This window comes from Myodes glareolus, chromosome 20, assembly GCF_982192425.1.
Source record: "Myodes glareolus chromosome 20, mMyoGla1.1, whole genome shotgun sequence".
NCBI classification, from domain to species: domain Eukaryota; kingdom Metazoa; phylum Chordata; class Mammalia; order Rodentia; family Cricetidae; genus Myodes; species Myodes glareolus.
Genome location: NC_142045.1, coordinates 29,127,529 through 29,148,462, shown reverse-complemented (window position 1 = coordinate 29,148,462; position 20,934 = coordinate 29,127,529). Strand labels below are relative to the sequence as shown.

At 36.8% G+C, this 20,934-nt stretch overlaps 1 protein-coding gene across 3 annotated transcripts in view; it reads right to left on the bottom strand.

Annotated features, from left to right (window-relative positions):
* Nbea (neurobeachin) overlaps positions 1 to 20,934 on the bottom strand; it is a 515,411-nt gene that overhangs the window by 183,663 nt on the left and 310,814 nt on the right. For all 3 annotated transcript variants that reach the window (XM_087899501.1, XM_087899503.1, XM_087899502.1), the window contains exons 38-39: positions 16,652 to 16,776; positions 349 to 492 (exon numbers count right to left, since the gene is read on the bottom strand). In XM_087899501.1, the coding sequence (XP_087755627.1) occupies positions 349 to 492; positions 16,652 to 16,776 (269 nt within the window). The remainder of the gene's footprint in view (positions 1 to 348; positions 493 to 16,651; positions 16,777 to 20,934) is intronic.

Genomic DNA, 20,934 nt, shown 5'->3' with positions numbered 1-20,934 from the left:
CACATCTTGCAAAGCACCCATTTTCCAAGGCTGCTGGCAGGTTAGAGACAAAAAAGCCGAGGGACTCACTATCCTACCGCCCAACGCAGCAGCAGTATATACGTTATGTGTACTCAGAATTATTTTCCATCCAAAGCACTGTTCCTCGTTGCATATGTGTGCTGGGGGTTACTTATTGTCAGTGAAGCACAATTGATGGATTCCAGAAAGTGAGGCACCTTAAATTATCAAAACTCATATGAATAAGCACCATGACATCCACTGGCATCCACTTCTTCACCAGGAGCTAGTCTGAGCTCAGTAGCTTTATGTGTTCCTCATTACTAGCAGAAGCATATTAACAAGTACCTGCGAGGTTGTCGATTTCTTTCTCCTGGAGCAGGCTGACCGCATCATCATCTCCTTCCAACATAAGCTCAGCTTCTGAGTTCTGGTTTACGATTGCTTGGCTTCTGAATGCTTTCTTAGACTTCACTACATCTTCTTCAGTGCCTATATGCAAGCAAAATAGCAGTTTAGTTACTGTGAATGTATTTGCACCTAGTGGGCATTTGATACAACATTTTCTTTTCTATATGCTATGCTTGCTATTCTTCTACAAGTATAATTTCAAAATACTTCTTTATCCTGTTTGTCTGGATTCCTCTGAGAAAAGTTGAAGGAGGTTTATCCCTTACTTTACAGATGAAGAAGTAAGAGGGAAGAAGCTTTTGGCTCACCGTGGCCCTACAATCCATCCTTCTATTTTCTTTACAATGCTCTGTCCCTGATTTTACCTACAGCCCTTTCTAATTGTTGAGACCAGGTCTCTCTGACTTGTCAAAGTTGGCCTTGACTTGTGATTCTCTTGAGCAGCTCTGAGTAGCAGGGACTGCAGGCCTACTCTAACAGACCCAGTTTATAACTTATTCCTTGTGACTCTAGAATCATGCATGCTCTACAAAATATTCGTATTTCCCTTCAAATTCAGCTTTCTGATCCATACAACTTTAAAATTTTACTTATATAACCATATTTTGTGTGAATTAAGTAAGTAACAAACCAGTTTTTGAAAGCTGATGATATAGATCTAAAGAAAACAGGAAAGTGTTCACTTCTAAGTGAAGAAATGGTGTCAACTGGGGAACTATAATAAAGGTGGTGAAGGTAGAATGATCCTCAGTAGCCCTATTGCATAAAGTGGTTTCTTTACCAATTAACAAAATAAACATGAATTTTCTGAAACTATATCCTGCTTTGGTATATGGCTATACAGAGAGATCCTGTCTCAAAAAACAAAACAAAACAAAACAAAACAGAACAAAACAAAAGATACTAGTAAGGCTAAATTAAAGAACATATTAAGAACAACATTCAAACAGCTAAGCTGGTTTTATCTCAGAGGAGCAATGCTAGTTCACACACACAAATTGACTGTTTGACAAACATTTCCACATTCTCACACACATGCTTTGGGTGACAGCAATCTGAAATTGTTAAAACTGCAAATAAACTGGACACATATAAGCAAACATAAACTAACCCACATGGGAAAAGCTCTTTTTCATACTATTCATTCTAAGGCATGCCATGCTGAACATGCACACAATCTTGTCTGTGTCCCTTGAAGTCTAAGCTGGAGGAAAATACTGTGTTCTTCTTACAGCATACTAGTAGGATGCTGCATGCAGTGGACATACTCCTGGAAATCAGTCCCATATGGTAGTGCTGTGCTTAGTGCCAGGCTCTGTGATAACAGTGCTCCCAGGGCATGTCACAGCCCTGGCTTAATATTCGCCTGATGCAATTTACAGTACATTGATTTGGTCAGTTTTCCTAGGTCCATTCCACAGGCCTTTCAAAAGTGTATCAATGCTGGTGTTACTCAAATGCTTTCCTGGAAGCACGTGTAGCTGCTGGAAAATTTGCACTGGGAAACAGCATGTGAGCCTATTCTCAACCCTTAGTTCCTGCTTCCTTCTCTCCCTGTCCTATGTAGCTTTGCTTCTCTCTCTCTCTCTCTCTCCTTTTTCTTTCTTTCTTTCTTTTTTTTTTTTTTAGACAGAAGCTTTTCTTTTTTGTAGCAACTGGAGCTGATACATACAAACTGATAAATACAAACTGATACATACAAACTGATACATACAAACTGATACATACAAACTGATAAATACAAACTGATACATACAAACTGATAAATACAAACTGATCCAAAGGACACAAAAATGTGTGTGTGTGTGGGGGGGTCCTTTTTCACTGGTTCATGGGTGATTCTTATTTCTGGAATACAAGATGAAGGACAGAGCCTGGAATATTTCAGACCTATATCCCAATACAAACTCTGCATAGCAGCAATGTCTGAGGAAAAGCAATAGTCTCAATCTCTTTACCAGTTGGGCAGTAATTTAATCAGAGGAATTCTGAGTTTGCTTTCTTTAACAAAGGACACAAATGCAATGATAACTCAGGAATCTTTTGCCTGCATAACAGCACTCATGCACTGCCCAGCTGAGTTAATCAGCTTGTTCCTCCTTTCTCCTGCTTAGGACACGGGGGAGGAATCGTCATGTGTAATGCTTGCCACTGCATTACTTTCAGCCATTATCTGGTATGGAGGCTTTCACCAATGCATGGCTCATATGACCCTCAACACATTATCAGAATATTTATCATATATTATCAGAATAATTATCACACAAGTACACTGAATATTCCCGTTTCATTTAATTTACTTTGTAATCAACACTCTCAGCAAAACTTACACTTTTAGGGTAAAACCTAGACTCCTTGGCACAGCTGACCAAATCCTCTTAGCCTCTCATTGCCAGCCTCACATCACCTTTTCCCAGTGTTCCACAGCAGCACTGAGTAAAGGATGGCTTCTGGAATATGCCATGCTCTCACATCCCTCTAGATCTGTACTGATGGTGTGATGGTATTTACCCAACGTAAAGGGGTATTCCTTTTATCCTTTTCTATTTTTTTAGTTGCCCTTCATTACTCCCTTCGTCCAGACATTTGTCCTAGGTGACCTTGGTGCTGTCACACTTGGATTTGGATACATTTGGATACATACTGGAGGCAGAATCTCTTATGAACCTGCCCTCTACACTAAACTACTTTGTCATCTCTGAAACGTAAGGGCTGGAACTTACTTAGTAGGTGCACACAAAACCTGCTGAAGTTCAGGTTTAAATCCATTCCCTTGTCATGACTTGTCATCTTTTCCCCTATGCTTTCTCCACAACTCACAAATCTTCCAGCTGAAGTGCCTAGCGTTTGTTTGAATATTTACCTCCACAGACACCTGGAAGCCCTTCGATGGCTGGAATCAAATCTGTCTCTGTGTTCCCCATACTTAGCACACTGCCTGGTAAGGAACAAGCACTAACAAATCCTCAATGAGTCAACTGAGGCACAGGAGTCACCTCTGGATATCTCTAACTCAAATTTCCCCCATATGCTTCAGAGTCTCACTGATTTGTGTTAATTTATGTGAAATGGAGCCCAGGTATTTGCATTAAGATAACAATGCTCGTTAAGTTTCAGTCAGCCTAATAAGCAAGTTTTTCCTTATATAGAAGAAACAGAGCATCTATATGTGACTCTACGTTATCACAGTAAAAATCTACCTGTAAAGAATATGCAGTAGAAAGAGAAACTTGGAAATGTATCAAACTTTGTTTGGTCTCTTGTAACTTTGAAGCAGAACACAATTCAAGTCTTTTCATGATATTTGATAAAGGAATTGGTACCTACACACAGGGCTGATCAGCCCTCCTGAAGGATTACCAGCTTGCAGCCCAGTGAATTTACCAGTTTTGTGGAACTGAAACAAACATTTGTCTAGATTAGAGGATATGAGATTTAAAGGTGCTTTTCAATCACAATATCCTTTATGAATTAGAGTTTCATCCATCAACATTACAGCAAAAGGAGGCAAGGTCTCAGAGGGCTGTCTCATTACAAGGCTTGTAAACACTGTCCTTAGAAAGAATTGGTTTATCACCTAACAAATCAAAATCTGATTGAGAGGAGAATTTATTTGAGATCATCTGTCTTAGAAGACATGTTGAACTGAATGCACTTCTTGGCCTCTTTAGCCATTCATCAAGAAATTAACGAGCAAATGCCACAAACCACTGGAGCGCCTTAGACTTGAAATGGGAATCACAAAAAAAAAAAAAAAGAGTAAAGCTCGACAGGAGAGACAGGGAGGCTCATTTCCTCAGAAAATATGAAAATGGCAGGGAAATATAAAGTCTCAGAAGAAAAAAAGGAACACAGACTTGTAGATGAATGAAGTCAAATGCAAAATAAGACTTGTTTTCATTTTCTACCATGTTTAAACATAGGAAAACATTTTCCACAGACTTATTCATTGAGTTATAGAGACACTGTGCAGCCCTGAAGACTTTCTTTCTTAATAAGTTTCTATTACTAAGCAGGAAACTGTAAGAATCCAAGTATATTCTAATTGAGTTAATTGCTAATTAATTAACTACTTTACTTTTTTTTTCCTTGCCAGGGACTCCATGCAGGGCCATGTATGCTACCAAGCTAAATCATCCACTCTGACAAAGTATATTTAAAAGTGAAGTGACAGGAAAACTAAAATGTCTCCAGCACTGCTACTATATTCTAGCACCACACAGCTTTATTACTACTGCCTTAATTTTTATTGTCTTAAGTAACCGTAAGTTAAAAGACACTGACAGAATGCGCACTATACTTGGTTGATACTATCAATGTCGGGAAAAAAAAATCAAGATACAGCAATTAGTTTGTTGCCATTATATTATTTTATATTAACAAACAAATATCATAAAGGACAATGTAACATGGTTTGTTTTCATTTAAGGAATTATTCTACAGTTAACTGCAGACACTAAAAACGAGCAGCAGTCTCAGGGCTGAAAAGGTGGCTTAGGGATTAAGTCCTTTAAGCCTGACACAGGTGATTTCTTTGTTCATCTGGCTTCTCTCCTGATGTCAATCTTCTGTGTGCTAGATATGGTTATCTTCATTTATTTTGAAATGTTTTATTTAGAGATTTTCTTAGCGACATTATCCCCACTTTGTTTAGTTCTGGTGTGGTACTTAGGAAGAAACCCAGGGTCGTGAGCCTTCAAGGCAAGCGCTCTACCATTGGTCTACATCTTCACTTTCTTAGTGGAATTTAATTTCAGTAAAGAAATCTTTGTTGAGAAAGCACATGAAAACAATATTGTTACAACTCACCCACTAATTCTCTTATACACCCGTGCTTAAGTTACTTTCCTTCGCATGTTCATCAGTTTATTCATAATGAGAAATTGGACTTTACAATTTACCATTCTTTATTCTTTCCTTTTATACCCATTATAAACATTTTTAAAAAATCTACACCAATTTCCTTTTCTTGATTTATGTTTTTTAAAAAACTGTATTTTCTCATTTTACATGTCAAATTCAGTTCCCACTCCCTTCCCTCCACACCAGTTTCTTAACTTTGGTTTCCAATCTGTGAAGGAGAAATAATGAGCATTTTCCCAACCTAAGTCTTAAGGAATTACTGCAAAATTAAGATGAGATAGTGGGTGCTTATGTATTTTGAAGTTTATTAAACTTAAGCTTTACTGCTCATGATATTAGTGGATTTATATAAAGGGAGAAAAGAAAGTAGGCATATGTGAGTCATAAACCTAAAGTAAGATCAGCCTGATCCTGAAGTCCTAAGCGCACTGCCTGGCCAGCATCAGTGCCCTTTTCTTTATGGGAGATCTCCTTCCACCATGCCACTACACAAGGTAGAGTCTGCTCAGAACCATTACAAAGCACAACATACCGGCAGCTAGTCTAAATAGTGCTTCCTGAACAACGAAGAATATGCAGCTCATGTGCTGTTTCACTGTGAAAGAGAACACAGTGCAGACAGCTGGCATTTAAATACTTTCTCCCAATACCATTTTATTCATTCCATTCATTACGCTATTATTAAACAAGCTACACAAACATCAACTTTTTTATTTTTATCACCATCTTCATCACATCACTATCTTCATCACATCACAATCACATCATCATCATCATCATCATCATCACTGCCATCATCATGTTTTCTAAAACGTGATTTAATCTAGGGCTTCATGCATGCGAGCGAAGCAATCTAAATCGAGCTATATCACCAACTCCTTTTTCTTTTTTTATTGAAAAGTTTGGATACAGGATTTCACAAAGTTATCGAAGCTAGCTTTGAGCTCACAGGGAAGGCTTGGCCAGCCCTAAAATAGTGATACTCCAAGCACAGCCTTTGGCCTTGCTGGGATCATAGTCATGGCCAGCATCCCATAAACATTTCTGATGGCTTTTGAAATTTTATGCATGGGGTATTTTAACAACATGAATGTTTAAAATCTTGGTTATCTGTAGAAAAAGAACTTATGGTTTCTCAGTAAAAAACAAGTTTAACAGCATTTTCTCATTTTTTTTGAAGGAGAACTTTGTAGGGAGGTTGGCAGAGTGAAAATTTAATAATTTTATTTTTGCCTAAATGTATGATTGGAAAATTCTAGTTTGTAGACATCTGGAAATCAGTTTCAAAAGAGGGCATTCTTTTCAAAAGAGAAATTCTTTGCATGATGCATCATTTCACAACTTTTATCTTTTTCAATGTGTTTTGACAAACCACCTAATGTAAGTCAGATAAAATATTGTGCTTAATATTCAAACTTAAATAATTTTTAAAAAATAAAAGTACCAATGATATGGATGCTTTGGGAAATGTTAAAATAAAGATTTTTTTCATTAAAATTCAAGTCACAGCAACCAATATCTTTACAGGATAGTATTTTTTTGTAACTCTACACAATATGATTTAACTGCCATCCAAAGAAAAAGAGTTCAAGATAAATGCATCTTTCACTTAATTAGGAGGTTACAAGATCTCATGTGATGACATGTATGTGTCAGTCCATTACCAAGCACCATAGAGTTCTGAATACTGAATGGTTTTTATCTCAGAGAAACTTACTGTTCCCAAAACTATGGGTGCTGTGCTTAGTGAATGTATGAGATAAAAGCTAAAGGCACACACATACATATGTGGAAACTGGCCCTAACAATCACTAATAAGTAAATATTTTCTTTCTAAGTAGTTTAAATTTTAGAAGTAATTTTAGAGTTACATTTAAAACATAGACCACATATTTTCTCCTTAAGATGGAGATATAAAAGAAAAGACTACTTTTAACTTAACCATTGTCTGAATAGAATACTGAGAGAGAAAGAAGAAAGGAAGAAAGAAAGAGAAAGGAAAGATGTGGAAAAAAAGAAAAAAAACCAGAAAATCCAGAAAAGTGCCAATGGTAAAAACTCCAGACTACATTAAAGAGACTGGAATCCTGAAGCACACTACTCTCTTTATACATAATTCACCCCTCAGAAGCTTCATCCTATCTGCATAAACTTTTTTGAAAAATAAGTTCCCACAAGTGAAACAGGATGCTCACATTCAGACAGATTATGTGTTAATTCACTACCTTCATAGAATGGCAGCGTGATTAGTGGGTAAGCTTAATAAATCAGATGTAAAAGCAGCAAGATCAGCCTTCATTCTCCTTCCTTTAGTTGTAGTATTTCTGTCCAGATGAATATCTAAACACCATTCCTACTACAATTCATTACTGTTGACACAGAGTTTAGTGAATGATCACAGATAGATATTATATATGCTCCCATAAAATAAAAGATTCAAAAATGGTTCTTGAATCATTATTGATGATACATCATTACCTTGCATACAATGGGAACAGTGCATTCTCTGTGTTGCTACCAAGGAGGAATGTGCAGACATTCCTTATCCCTTCAGGTCCTCTGAACAGCCAGAGAAAAATGTCATTGGTACGTAGTAAACATTTAGTATTACAAATCTGTGTATTAATTAAGATTCAGTGAAATTATTTAGAATGTTAAACCCTGTTCAGATTAGTTATGCTTGTAATGACTGACTAGAAAGAATTTAAGAAAGAGAGAAGAAAATGACTACCTAACACCAACAGTTATTGCTCAGTAGAAAAGGACAGCGAGGACACTTGCAAGTAAAAGAATTGGATCAATATTAACGCGATTTTCATTTCATGCTTCCCCAACCCCAGTAAGCTGACAATATACTCTGATTATGTGAACTGCCTGAGAGTAACACAGGTTATTAGAGCAGGAGGTGGAAATGGGAGGCACTTTTTATATTGACAGGCCTGCTAATAGAGTATACTGACTTTCAAAGACATGTAATACATTTTCACAATTTGGTTCTGACAGCAAAAACAGAATTTCATTTATTCTTAATTCAAAATATTCATATGTAAGCAATATTTTTTAGAGCAGACCAGCAAAGGTGTTATTCATAAGCAGCATTTTAAGCAGAAAAAATGCAATTAAAAAGATATGAGAATGTGATTGCATTTAAGTGAATTTAAGCACAATAAAACTATAAAATGTTAATATAATAATCTAAGGCAATTCAGAAAACTGTATTCTATGCTTTTTAGAAGAATATATGTCATACCAACTCCTTATGCATTTTAGGACTAATCCATCGGTAGGATTTTGACTAGTCATGGAGTTAGGGATGATGTATAATTATTTAGAACAGGATGCAGTATTACAAGCCACGTGGCACATTTTACTTGAGGAAAAACAAATGCTGCTCTTGGGCAAGTTTGGAACTCATTATCCCACAGGTCAGGACAATGTGTCTCCAACTCTGCCTGATTTCACTGCAAAGTCTGATCCCATGGTCTGGTGCTTAGAAGAACAGTGACGGGAGATGAGCGCACCGAAGTGAACAACAGTGAGGCCTTCCCTCTTTTGTAAGCAGATTTTTCCCTTAGAAGATAAGAGAGGGATGGGCTGGGGAGGGAACTTGAAAAAGAAAGAAGCCTGCTAGATTCTGTGCCCAGAGGGACAGATAGGAGCAGAATATAAGCCTGGAATCCTATCAAATCTGGAAAAGGAATAAACATGAAGTAGATGACATGAACAAAAACTAAAGGGTGGGGTGTTTTCTAGAGCAACGCGAGAAATTTGCTTTAAGTATCTCATACTACTAGGAAAGGAGTAGAAGATGGTTTGAATGGGCAAGAAACTGGCTCAGAGAGGGGGAAGAAAACAGTAACTAACTCCTTTTTCTTTATTACTAAAACAAGACACAGCCAGGATGCTGATGATGTGCAGGTTATTTTAGCAGTACTCTATGAACAAAGTGCTGGAGATGTGATTCAGTGGCAGAATGCTTCTTTACTTGGGTTGGTGCCCTAGGGTCAACCCAAGTAGACAAAGAAAGTAAATAATAAATAAGTGAATAAAAATAGAACTAAAACCAGCATTTAAAAAATTAAGATAAACTGAAAAATAAACCTACATTATGTTTTCAGAAGTGACACAATATATAAAGCCCATGAGTGACACTAAGGTGGCCTATACTACAATAGCCTCATGTGTAACATGCTGAGAGTTCCCAGATATTATCATGTAAACTCCATTTGAGGGAATTTTCCACAGGGTCAAGTGCACTCAGAGCATGGTGGGGTAGTGCTTGGGGTGAGCTTTGGCTCATTCACCACATCCCTAGGTTATCTCATTTCTGTGGTCTGTTCTTTCCTAAACATAAACCTTCAACACCCCCCTGTCTGTTTATAGTCTCATTTTCATACCATCTCCCCATAACATGAGCCTCTGGTTCCTTCATGTGGTGCTGTTTTGGGTACTTTACTCTGTATGGTGTTGACCATTTTCCCACATGCTTTCTCAATTCACTGATTTAGGGGAATTCAGTTCATGTTTTCAACTGCTACTCATGGTGTAGGAGTGTCTTCTTTCTTTGTGTTACTTTCATTGGTCGAATAAAGAAACTGCCTTGGCTTTTTGATAGGATAGCAGCTTAGATAGGCGGAGTAGGCTGAACAGAATGCTGGAGAAAGAAAGCAGAGTCAGGCAGATGCCATGGCTCTTCTCTCCAAGATGGACGCTGGTTAGACTCATGCCGGTAAGCCACAGTCAAGTGGCGATACAGATTATTAGAAATGGGTTGAATCAATATGTGAGAGTTAGCCAATAAGAGGCTAGAACTAATGGGCCAGGCAGTGTTTAAACGAATACAGTTTCCATGTAATTATTTCGGGTGTAAACTAGTTGGGAGCCGGGCGGCGGGAAGGGACCTTCCACTCCTTTTACAACACACTCAGACACATTACCTTCACAGAGCTCACAGCACTGCTAGTACACTGCAAAACAAATACCTATTGTACTGTGCACATGCATTACGCATGCAGTTGTGTGTAGATGTTATCAGAAACTGGTCTAAAATGAGCAAAATAATGAAGAAATATGTTTCCCCTTGTCATTTGGCATAAATCCACTAGATGAACTTTACCCCAGCTTCCTCTCTAGCATCTCAGAATGTTCTAAGTTGAATAAAGTATAAACAACTCATTTCAGATCTTAAAAATGCTGCATTCAAAGATATGTCCTTAGAAAACTTTTCCTTCAATTCAGTTTCCCAGACTGATCAAACATGTGGTTAAGTGCAGTACATGGATCTCATCAAGTAAGTACAAGACAGTGACTAGGTTTTAATGAGTACCTAGTTCAACAAAAACATGGGGGCTCTAATGGGATATGTAGAAAAATCTGATTTTGGTTTGTAAGTCATTGTTATTTTATCTGACACTATGGAATATCTAAAATAAAATTGTATTTATTATTATAAAATATCCTATTAAATTATTTTTTTTTATTTATAATCTAAAATGAAATAATTTTGTATCCAGAGTTACAGAATGATCCCAAAGACTTGCTTAGGGCCATTAGTTTCTTTTCCACTGAGTCATATCTCCAGTCTTAAATACAAACACTTTATAAATTTCTGTCATTAAAACACGGAGTCCACCAAGTCAAGGCTTTAAGCCTTTCCATCTTGGTGAACTCTATCCTATCCTATCCTATCCTATCCTATCCTATCCTATCCTATCCTATCCTATCCTATCCGTTACACCCACTTCCCTCTTCATGTTGGCGATTTCTATTCTTTCCACTCTCACTTCTCTGCTCACCTGGTAAATGCAGAACATTCTCTTGAGGTAATTTATAAGTCAGCTATTCTTAGTGATATCTTCTCTGGTCAACCAGTCTTCTGTGCTCCTGTAGTTTAAAAATACCCACCTCCCGAAATTAGTGTCTAAAACATGTGTGATACACAGAAACTGTTCAATAAATGCCTTTTAATTAGCAGTTAGGCTTCTGAATCTGCTTAAATCCTATGTGTCTGAATCTTCTTTGTAAAAACAGGTAGGTAGTTTGGGGGATCAGTTTTTGATATGCCATGCAAAAGGGTATTATAAGCATATTTGTAGCCTTTGTGACCCCATTTTAGGAAATCTATTTAAGTCATTTTACTAGCCCATAAAACCGTAGGATGAAGACAAGGGTAGGAGACAAAGCTTATCAAGTGCTATCAAGAAGAGCTGGCAGACAACTGCCTGCAGGTCTTTCCTTCTCTTAAAATAATGCATCATTAATTTTTCAGCAGTTACTGGAACCTAATTCAAACCACTAATTTTTATTCCAAATACAGAGACAGAATTTATAATGCACAAATTAAAGCAAGAGGTTTACTCATTTTTCTACATAGTAAGGACGTGGGTTCTCAAATGCTGTAATAATTAATAATTGCAAGCTCTTGGAAGAATGAAGACAGATAATTTCATAGTTTTTCTCAATGGCTGCATTGCTGCACAGCATTGTTCCCACTCTCCATGCCTTCCTATTTTCTGACGACTACATGAAACATATTACAGTAGCCATGCATGCAGCAGCAGACTAATTTAATTCCAGCTCATTACAGAGCTGCTTTTTGTGCATCAAGGTCATAACTTGATGGCTTCACAAGCTTAGATAAATCAGGTGTTAAGCAGACAGATCTCTGAGGAACGTAAGAATGTTCTCATTTGCAGTTCTCAGCATATCTTATTATTTATTGCCAAAGAAATGACTGATTAACTTTGTCATCTTTGCTCTGTGTTTTTTTTTTTTTCTCCCTCAGGCTGAGGCAGCCTGCCCTCTTCTGCAGTGCCAGATCAGACCTATTTAAGATGACGTCTTTGATCACAGACTTGCGATCCTAGGCTTTGATGAAATGTAGCTCCACTGTAATTTTATGGAAGGGAAACAGAAGCCCAAATGATGACTGACACTCAACAAAGAGAACCAAACTTACTAAGAGTTCCCCTTATTCTTTGTCAGCAGGTATCTTTACACACTAGAATGTACCAGAAGTTGAAGAGTCTGGGTTTTACTTTAATATGTAACAGTTAAAACCCACTATTTTCAATTTTTTATCTACTAATTAATTTGCCCAAAGAATATATCATGCAAATGAAAAGATAAGTTTTAAAACATCTTTCTTATGTAATTCCAATGCTATGATTCATAAAATTCCTGACAAATTTTTAGTTGAAAGAGATTTTACCACTAAAAATCACCTAAATAACACATTCATCACATGCAAAATTAACACATTAAACATGAAGAAAAAAATTACATGCCTCTAGGTTTTTACTAATCATATTCCAACACCAGAGACTGAGACTGTGTCAAATCATACTGAATTTTTTGCACACAACCTCATAAATTATTCAACTCATTAGTGTTACTAAAAAGGAGGAAAAATTCCATCACTGCAAAGGCTATTTTCCAACTGAAAAAGGTCAACTAGAAGTTTTAATAATAAAATCATGGAGCAAACTTTGAAAATCACTATGAAATAAAACTGTCTTTGGTTTCCTTAGAATTATATCAAACCCTGATTATTTACTCTAAGAAAAAATTAATATTATTATTTGAGACTCTAAGAAAACTGAAAATAATGCCATGAAATCTAAACTACAGATGAATATTTCTTCCCATGATCGAAGTACAACTCTATTTTAATCTAAACCATGTGGCTGGATTTAGGATATCAAGAAAGATCAGGTAGTCCAAGGCATTTCTACTAAGCCTGAAGTCCATTGCCTCTCCTTCACTCCTGCTACCCTCATGTAGACTCCTGTCTCCAAACTCATGATCCACACTAACAGATGACTCAACTTGGACTTTGAAGTGCAGACATGTTTTGCCCACTAAGGAAGGTGACCTGTTTAAGAAATTGAATGAGGCTCTCTCAGTTTACAAGTCTTTAAGAATTCTATTTTATCACTGATTTCAATTTTTTACCCACACTGGGAGTTACCAGTATAAAACATTATTTGGTTCCTGAAATATATTTCTATCACATGGACAAATGAAAAATAGTTTTCACCAAAATCCAAAGTGGAGATTGTGCATATTCAAAGCCTAATGGCAAGTCAGGATTTAAAGCATTTTATCATAAGGTGGTATAAACGATGCAATTATTGGATAAGGAAGAAGAAACACATTGGATGTCAACTTGTCTTAGGTAGTGTTTGTGAATTTGTAGCTCTGTCCCATGAAGGTTCCCTAACGGGTCTTCCCAACATCACAGGTCTACAAGTGATTTGGTCTGCATCCTTCCAGACTTCACATACATAAACACACTTTAATGTCTAACAGAAGGTATTCAGACAATGGGCTGGGTTTTATATAGTTTGGTTTTTCTTTTTTTGGCTTTATATAGATGTTTTGAATATAAAACTTATCTTTAAAAACAGAATCTGCTTTCAATTAAGTCTTCCAGCATCTATTTTTATTGAAGGAAGTGCTTTGTAATTATTACTGGCAGTTACTTCCTCTTTCTTCTGAAGTACTTTGTGCACAGTTTGGGGAGCAAGCAGGGCTAGAAGTGGGGAATCTTGCTTGTTTGCAATCTTCCCTTTATTTGTCTGTAGATATCCCTCCCTGGAATATTTCCCATTTTCCTGTACCCTGCTCCTTTTTTGATTGCCATCCCTCTCCTCAGCTCCTGAGGTCCACAGATGAGCCCTGATGAAGGCTTGAAAAGGTGTACCCTGGAAGTGTTTAGGGGCGGAGATCAGTGGTATGTTATCTTTGGTCTTCCATACCATGACTTGAACCCTGGGGAGGTGACCATCATGTGACTCTACCATAGGAACTGTACAAGTGTTTTAAACATATGTGGCCTGGATATGATGTTTGTTACTAATACTTGTCAAATAAAAACACTCTTCTCTCTCTTTACCAAAGAACCAAACACAAGAGAGACAAAAGAACCTGAATACTGGTCATTATCTAGCATTTAAAATGAATGAAAATAACATATTTAATATTACCATGAAATACACAGAAGATTTGCTAGCATGGCTCATTTATTTCAAGATGTAAGTAATATTTATTTTAGTCCAGATTTTTAAAAAATAGTTTTATGTGATTAAAATATGAACTTCCATCAAAGGAATTTTTAAGGCAAAAATATAAATCAAACACAAAGAGACCCATTTTTTTCCACAGAAACAAAAAGAGTATTTTCATAACAAAGCCCTTTTGAAGTAACTTGTAGAATATGGGTGGCAGCCTCTACAGAATTAAAGTTTTTAAAACTATTACCAATGCACCTTAGCCTAACCTCTCTTACAAATCATTTACAGACAATTCTACTTTCCAATAAGATAAATTCATACTGAATTGGTGAACAGATTTAAATTAGTAAATAAAGCACACATGTTTAATCCCAGCATTCCAGAGGCAAAGGGAGACGGAACTCTGTGAATTCCAGGCCAAGGACATTTTCACAGTGAGTTCCAGGTCAGTGCCAGGTACTATTAAGTATATGCTGCCTAAGTAGGCAGTATTTCTATGAATCATGAATGGAACAACCCACTTTCAGTTGGCTGCAAATCCTCAGGATGCTAAAATCCTTACATGGGTTTTAGAGTTGATTTGAAAATTCCTTATAGTGAGGACTCTTATGATTTATTGAAACATTTTAATGTTTACTTCCACTGTATAATTACTAAGTAATTTTTCATAGGGTAATGGTTGAATTGAACCCCTTAGGTACAGTGTTTATTTGGTAATGATTTATATCTTTTTATACTCACTTCATTAAGAACAAGAGTTGTATGGCACGATACAAAATATACAATGATGCAAAACTATTGACCATTTGTGATAAACTTTAAAACAGATAGTTCACTTAATTACTCTCAAGTAAGTGAAAATAAATATCGCAAGTAACTCTAGAATTAAAAGCGGACAACACAAACTATATGGACAGTGCTCACTATTATTACCTCGGAATATGTGACACAAGAAATTCTGATGTAACCAGACTTAAACTTATGAGAGCATTTAAAAATGGTTAAATAGTATCACTGAGAGGACTCAGGGAGTAAAGGTTCTTGCCATTAACTCTGATAAATCTGGATTTAATCCCCAGGACCCACATGCTGAAAGGAGCAAAACGACTCTCTTTGACTTCCACACATGAGCTATGACATGTAAACATATGTGCCTGTGCTTGTGCATACATGAGCACACACATACAATAAATGTAGCAAATTAAAAACTGGGCACATAAAACGTAATTAAGAAAACTTATTAGACAACAGTCTAAAGTAAAATTTTTATTAAACTATAGCAATGTTTTTCTTAAAAATTTTAAAAAAAGAGAATTGGGGTACAGCTTTTTTGCGGTGTGGTAGTTGATAACACTGGGAATGTACTGTTAAGCACAAACTTCACCAGCAATTCACTGGAAACCTGGGAGCTTAATTGGCTGAATAGAACAAGACTGTCTATTTATGTATCATGCGTGTAGTGTATGTATATGCATTTGTTTGCATGTAGGCATGTGATTATGTGGTCACACGCGTGTTTGTATATGTGTATGTCACCACTGTCTTTGTTGATAACTTTCAATTCTGTGAGTATGTGTGAGTGCATGCATGAACATCATGGATGTCTTCCCAATTACTTTCCATCTTGTTTTGTAAAACTGGGTCTCTGAATCTAGAGTGTATTAAGTGCTTAGACTGACTGGCCAGTGAGCTTCAGGGATCAGCCTATCTCTGTTTCTGCAATGATGGGGTTACAGAGGTATGCTTCTGTGTCCTACTTTTAAGTGGATATTGGATGCTGGGATTCAGAACTCAGCAAGACTGAGCCATCTCCTCAGCCTGATAATTTTCTGAGTTTAAAATAAATAGGGTGGAAATATTATGTTAATAGGTTACTAATAAAACATTTCAGTTATATTTGTAAATAGAAATCATTATATAAGCCTATGTATAAATGGGTACACACACACACACACACACACACACAGATGCATAAAAACACAGGTCTTGCAGCAGGGTCTATGCAGTACCCACATTAGAAAAATAAACAAAATACACACCCACACTTGAGTACAGGATTACAATATATGTTTACATGGCTTGTGATCATTAAAGTATGAAATACATTGAAAAATCCATGCCACTGCAGTTTTAGGCTATTTGAAGGGATGTTAGGTTATGAGCACCCTTTACAGTAAGATGAAGTCTCTCAAATAAATCTAAGAAATATGGAGCTTGGTTCTACCTTGATAGTGCTAAAGGGCAAGGTGAAACATTATTTTTGACATTTAGGTTAGTATTACATAATATTGCAAAACTAAATTTTTACTATCACAGATCCCTCACCTCAGGAGAGATTCTGCTTTTGAGGCAGTGGCACTCACCGTACTCAATTGCAGATTTGAGCAGTGCTTCAGCATGTGTGGAGCCAAATGCATTTCGAACAAATCTTCTCCTTCGACGAAGATCATCCTCCCAGTAATCCAGACGCCAGAAATCATGCAACTGACTAGATGTGGGAAATAAATGTCACTAATGTTAGTAATAAAAAGCTTAAACAGGAAATTCATTTGTTCCCTACAAATAAAATTTTACTTCATTGGTATCTATGGAAAATGAAGACAACTGTATTTGTATGAGTATTACTATCACAACAAGCAGTAGTTAAAACAGCTGCATTCTCATACTTTATTCTCTCACATTGTACACACTTGGCTGCTTTTCTTTTTTTACAGTGTTCTTTTCTCTACCAAACATTGATTATGAGGAGTTTAGTAACAAATGCAACATCAAATTGCAGGCATTAATGACAGTTTCCTTTCTTTTACAGCTTATAACAAGCTTGTAAATCAGAGAAGACCTTGCTACAAATACTCTGCAACTTAATGTCTGTAGCTTAGCAGACAAATTAAGAAGAATAAAATATTGTCCATGTGGATCTGGTGGAGAAATGATTAAAATGATGTGCTGAAATATTCATTGAAGTAAATCCCTGCTGCCCACAGCAACCTGAGAAAAGTGCAATTTTATCCATTATTAATAATACCAAATTAGAGTTGCAAAAAATTTCCAGTATGTGGTAATTGTCTTGGTAAATTATTATTCTAGTGCTAAGAGTCCTCAGATGATTTTACAGCTTTCAGCTAATATAAACCATTAACAACTATGGTTATCATCGGATAACACTGTCTTGTACATGCTGAACCATTATTAAAACCCACAGTGCATTTCAGGAATTACTTGAAACATGCACATTACATGTTCAATGCAGCATTTCGTTATGGGGCTTGGTTTTCATTTAGCTTAAAGAAACATTGGTGGTAAATACCTCAGCTTAAAACTTATAGTAAAAAGAAATGATGCTGTAACTGTTGTGAGCAGCACTATTGATAAAAAACAGTCTACTGTGGTATCAGTGGTGTTTTGAAGTACAAAGTCCCTTCTGAGACTCATGACCTTTACTTAACTGTAAGTGCCAGGCTCCCAAAATTCAAATGGCCCTCAGCACTCTCTTCCATGCTCCTAACTAGGATGGCCCATTAAGCACTGCCAACTGCTTTTCTATTCCAAAGTCCCAAAGTCTTCCATATTCCTCTAACAAGCAGCATGGTCAGGCCTGTCACAGAAATATCCCACTCCCGATAACAACTTCTGTCTTATTCACTGTTGTGCTGCTGTGAAGAGACACCACGATCAAGGCAACTCTTAAAAAAGAAAACATTGCTTGCTTACAGTTTTGATTTTCTTATTTAGTTTTTATCTTTATGGTAATTGAGTTTTTAAAAAGAGGTAGATTACTCTAAAAAACTACACAGAAGATTGAATTTATAAGATAAAACAAAATCAAAGATGGTAGGTAATCTGTTGCTGGACATTTAGCAATAAAAATTATTCAAAAGATTTATTTCAGATAAAAGGTTAAAATCAGAACAAACAGATACTTTACTAAGAACACACGAGACATATGAACACTTGGCCTTCCACTTCAACACATTACCATATACTAATCATTGATATTAAGAATTCTGCGTATAACTCGGGAGGCAGAGGCAGGCAGATCTCTGTAAGTTTGAGGCCAGCCTGGTCTACAGTGTAAGTTCCAGGACAGTCAAGACTACATAGTAAAACTCTGCCTAGAACCCTGGCCCCTTCAAAAAAAAAATCCATGTATGCAATTTAATCCTGCCCAGATCACACAAAAGCATGTGTCTGACAGATTGGTAATTAAACATCATCCTCACATGAAGAGGCACAAAGTATACAATGTATTTTTATAGACCCATGACTTCACACATTGAATATTTGCCACTCAGAGACTGCATGTTAAAAACTGTAGCTTATGTCTATCTGTTCTCTTTTCCTTCTTTCCTTCCTTCCTTCCTTCCTTCCTTCCTTCCTTCCTTCCTTCCTTCCTTCCTTCCTTCCTTCCTTCCTTTCTTTCTTTCTTTCTTTCTTTTTTGCAGTACTGGGGATTAAAATCAGAGCTTTGCATATGCTGGGCAAGTGCTCTACCACTGAGCTACATACCAAGCCCTGAATTACACTTCAGTATGGTGTGATGCTAACTTGAGTACCTGAGCTACATAATTTAAATGGGTAGATTGTATAGTATATAAACTGTATTATAATAAAGCTATTACTAAGATAAAGCTGTCATTGTTTCTGTTTGGCCACACGATGGATTATACTTCTCCCATCTACACTATAGAGTATACTTCTTCCCTTTACTTTTCTTTTTTGCCTTTTTTTTAAAAAAAATATGATATGATCTTGTTATGTAGTTCAAGATTGTCTTGACCTCGTAGCAAGGTCAATCCCCCTGCCTCAATGTGTCAAATGATGGGAGGCAGGAGCTGGCCACCATGTCTAACTTTATGCATGTTGAAGAAAAGCATGCTGATGTGACTCTTGAGCAGTTATTTTGAGTGTCAGCCAGTCACTTTCACACAAGAATCACAGAGGCAGTGGATAGGGCACAGGGTGCCATGTCCCTTTTCCTTGGCATACCATCTATTACTTAAGATGCTAGAGTGACTTCCGGGAGTACTGCCGTTCTAAGGGCCTGTGCGGGACATGGGTGTGAATGAGAAAGAAGATTTTTTTTTTTCAAGACGGGGTTTCTCTGTAGCTTTAGAGACCAACCTTGAGATATGCTTGCCTCTGCCTCCCAAGTGCTGAGATTAAAGGTGTGCACTACCACCACTGGGCCAAGATTTTCTTGAGTTGAATCCCTGAGATGTTCAGATTGTTTGCTACCTCAGTAACCCAAGAGATAAGTTTGTAGAAAGCTAACTATGACAGGCCAATGGGTATGGATTTAATCATTCCACACACGCTAGTTTTTTTTAGTCCTCTTAAAATCCAAATGAGAAAAAGCAGCACTACTACACACCCTTATAAGAAAATAGAGGCCAGAAGGGTTGCTGTTCTCAATATCAAGCAACCACTTACTGGCAGAGCAAGTATGTGTACTCGAATTTCTTATCTACACTCATTGTAAAGGCAATTGAGAAAATGAACTCTCTTAAGGATATGACACCAAAGACAGCTATTTCCTGACTCTTTTCAAGAAAAGTCAACTACCCTGGATGAACACTGGCAATTATGGGAGAGACACAGTGAACTTAGTGAACTTTAAAAACTTAAGTTAATATCATCTAGCAATATTTATGAGGGATACAGTTATTTGTCTTTTAAAAGCTTGAATTAGTATACATTAACTGTATAAAATCATGGGTTTCATTTAGTCTCTTTCTCATGTCTGTCTTATACTTTGGACATACTCACCAAACAAGGTACATCTTATTTCTACTATCAGTGTGAAGGGGAAGCATGTCTATTTGATAAGAAGAAGAAAATGACTTAAGGGGACATCTTTATTCTTCCCTTAAAATAATTAGTTATATCAAAGGTGTCAAGTACTTACATTTGGAACCATGCAAAAGAATGGCCTTTTTGCTAGATTTGCTAGATTCTGGGTGTTGAGATGTTTGACTTTTAATTTGATTTTGATTTTGTTTTGCTTTCTTCAGAGAAGGCAGATTTTTAAGGAAAAAAACTCACTTCATTTATCTACTTTTTTTTTTTGCCTTTTGTGTACACCACCACATCCTTTAAGTCTGTTTTTCTAGTAGCATAAAGAATAAAATGATTTCAGTCTTCAAGGGGTAGCGTTTTCAATGTGAAAATGCAAGATGAGAAAATCTGTCTATAAAAAACTGGGGTAAGGTTCTGGTTAGTATTCATATAAGGCAGAAGCAGTCCTTTTAAGTATGATGGCCAGGGAATTGAGTTTCATTCTAATAAAAGAAACATTCGCTGTTTAAAGATCATAAGATGACTGGGACAATTTTCAAAATCCTTCATTTATTTTAGATAAAATGTTAACATGTGTTTTAAAGGAAGCTCACCATATTGCTCAGGTGAACTGTCTTAAGACACCCATCAGGCCTCAGGAACCTGAAATTGCTAGCCTGCCTATCTGTTGCAAGAAGGCTGAACAAATCTGCTAATACCCACCAGCTGAAACCGGCCTATCATAGTAGCCTCTAAGGAAACCTCCCCTCAAGATGATTAAGTCCTGTGCAAGAGGGAGGCAGTGACTCCCAGTGATCCAAGGTCACCTGGAAGGTAATCAGCAATCACACTGCATTCACCTGTGCTCTTC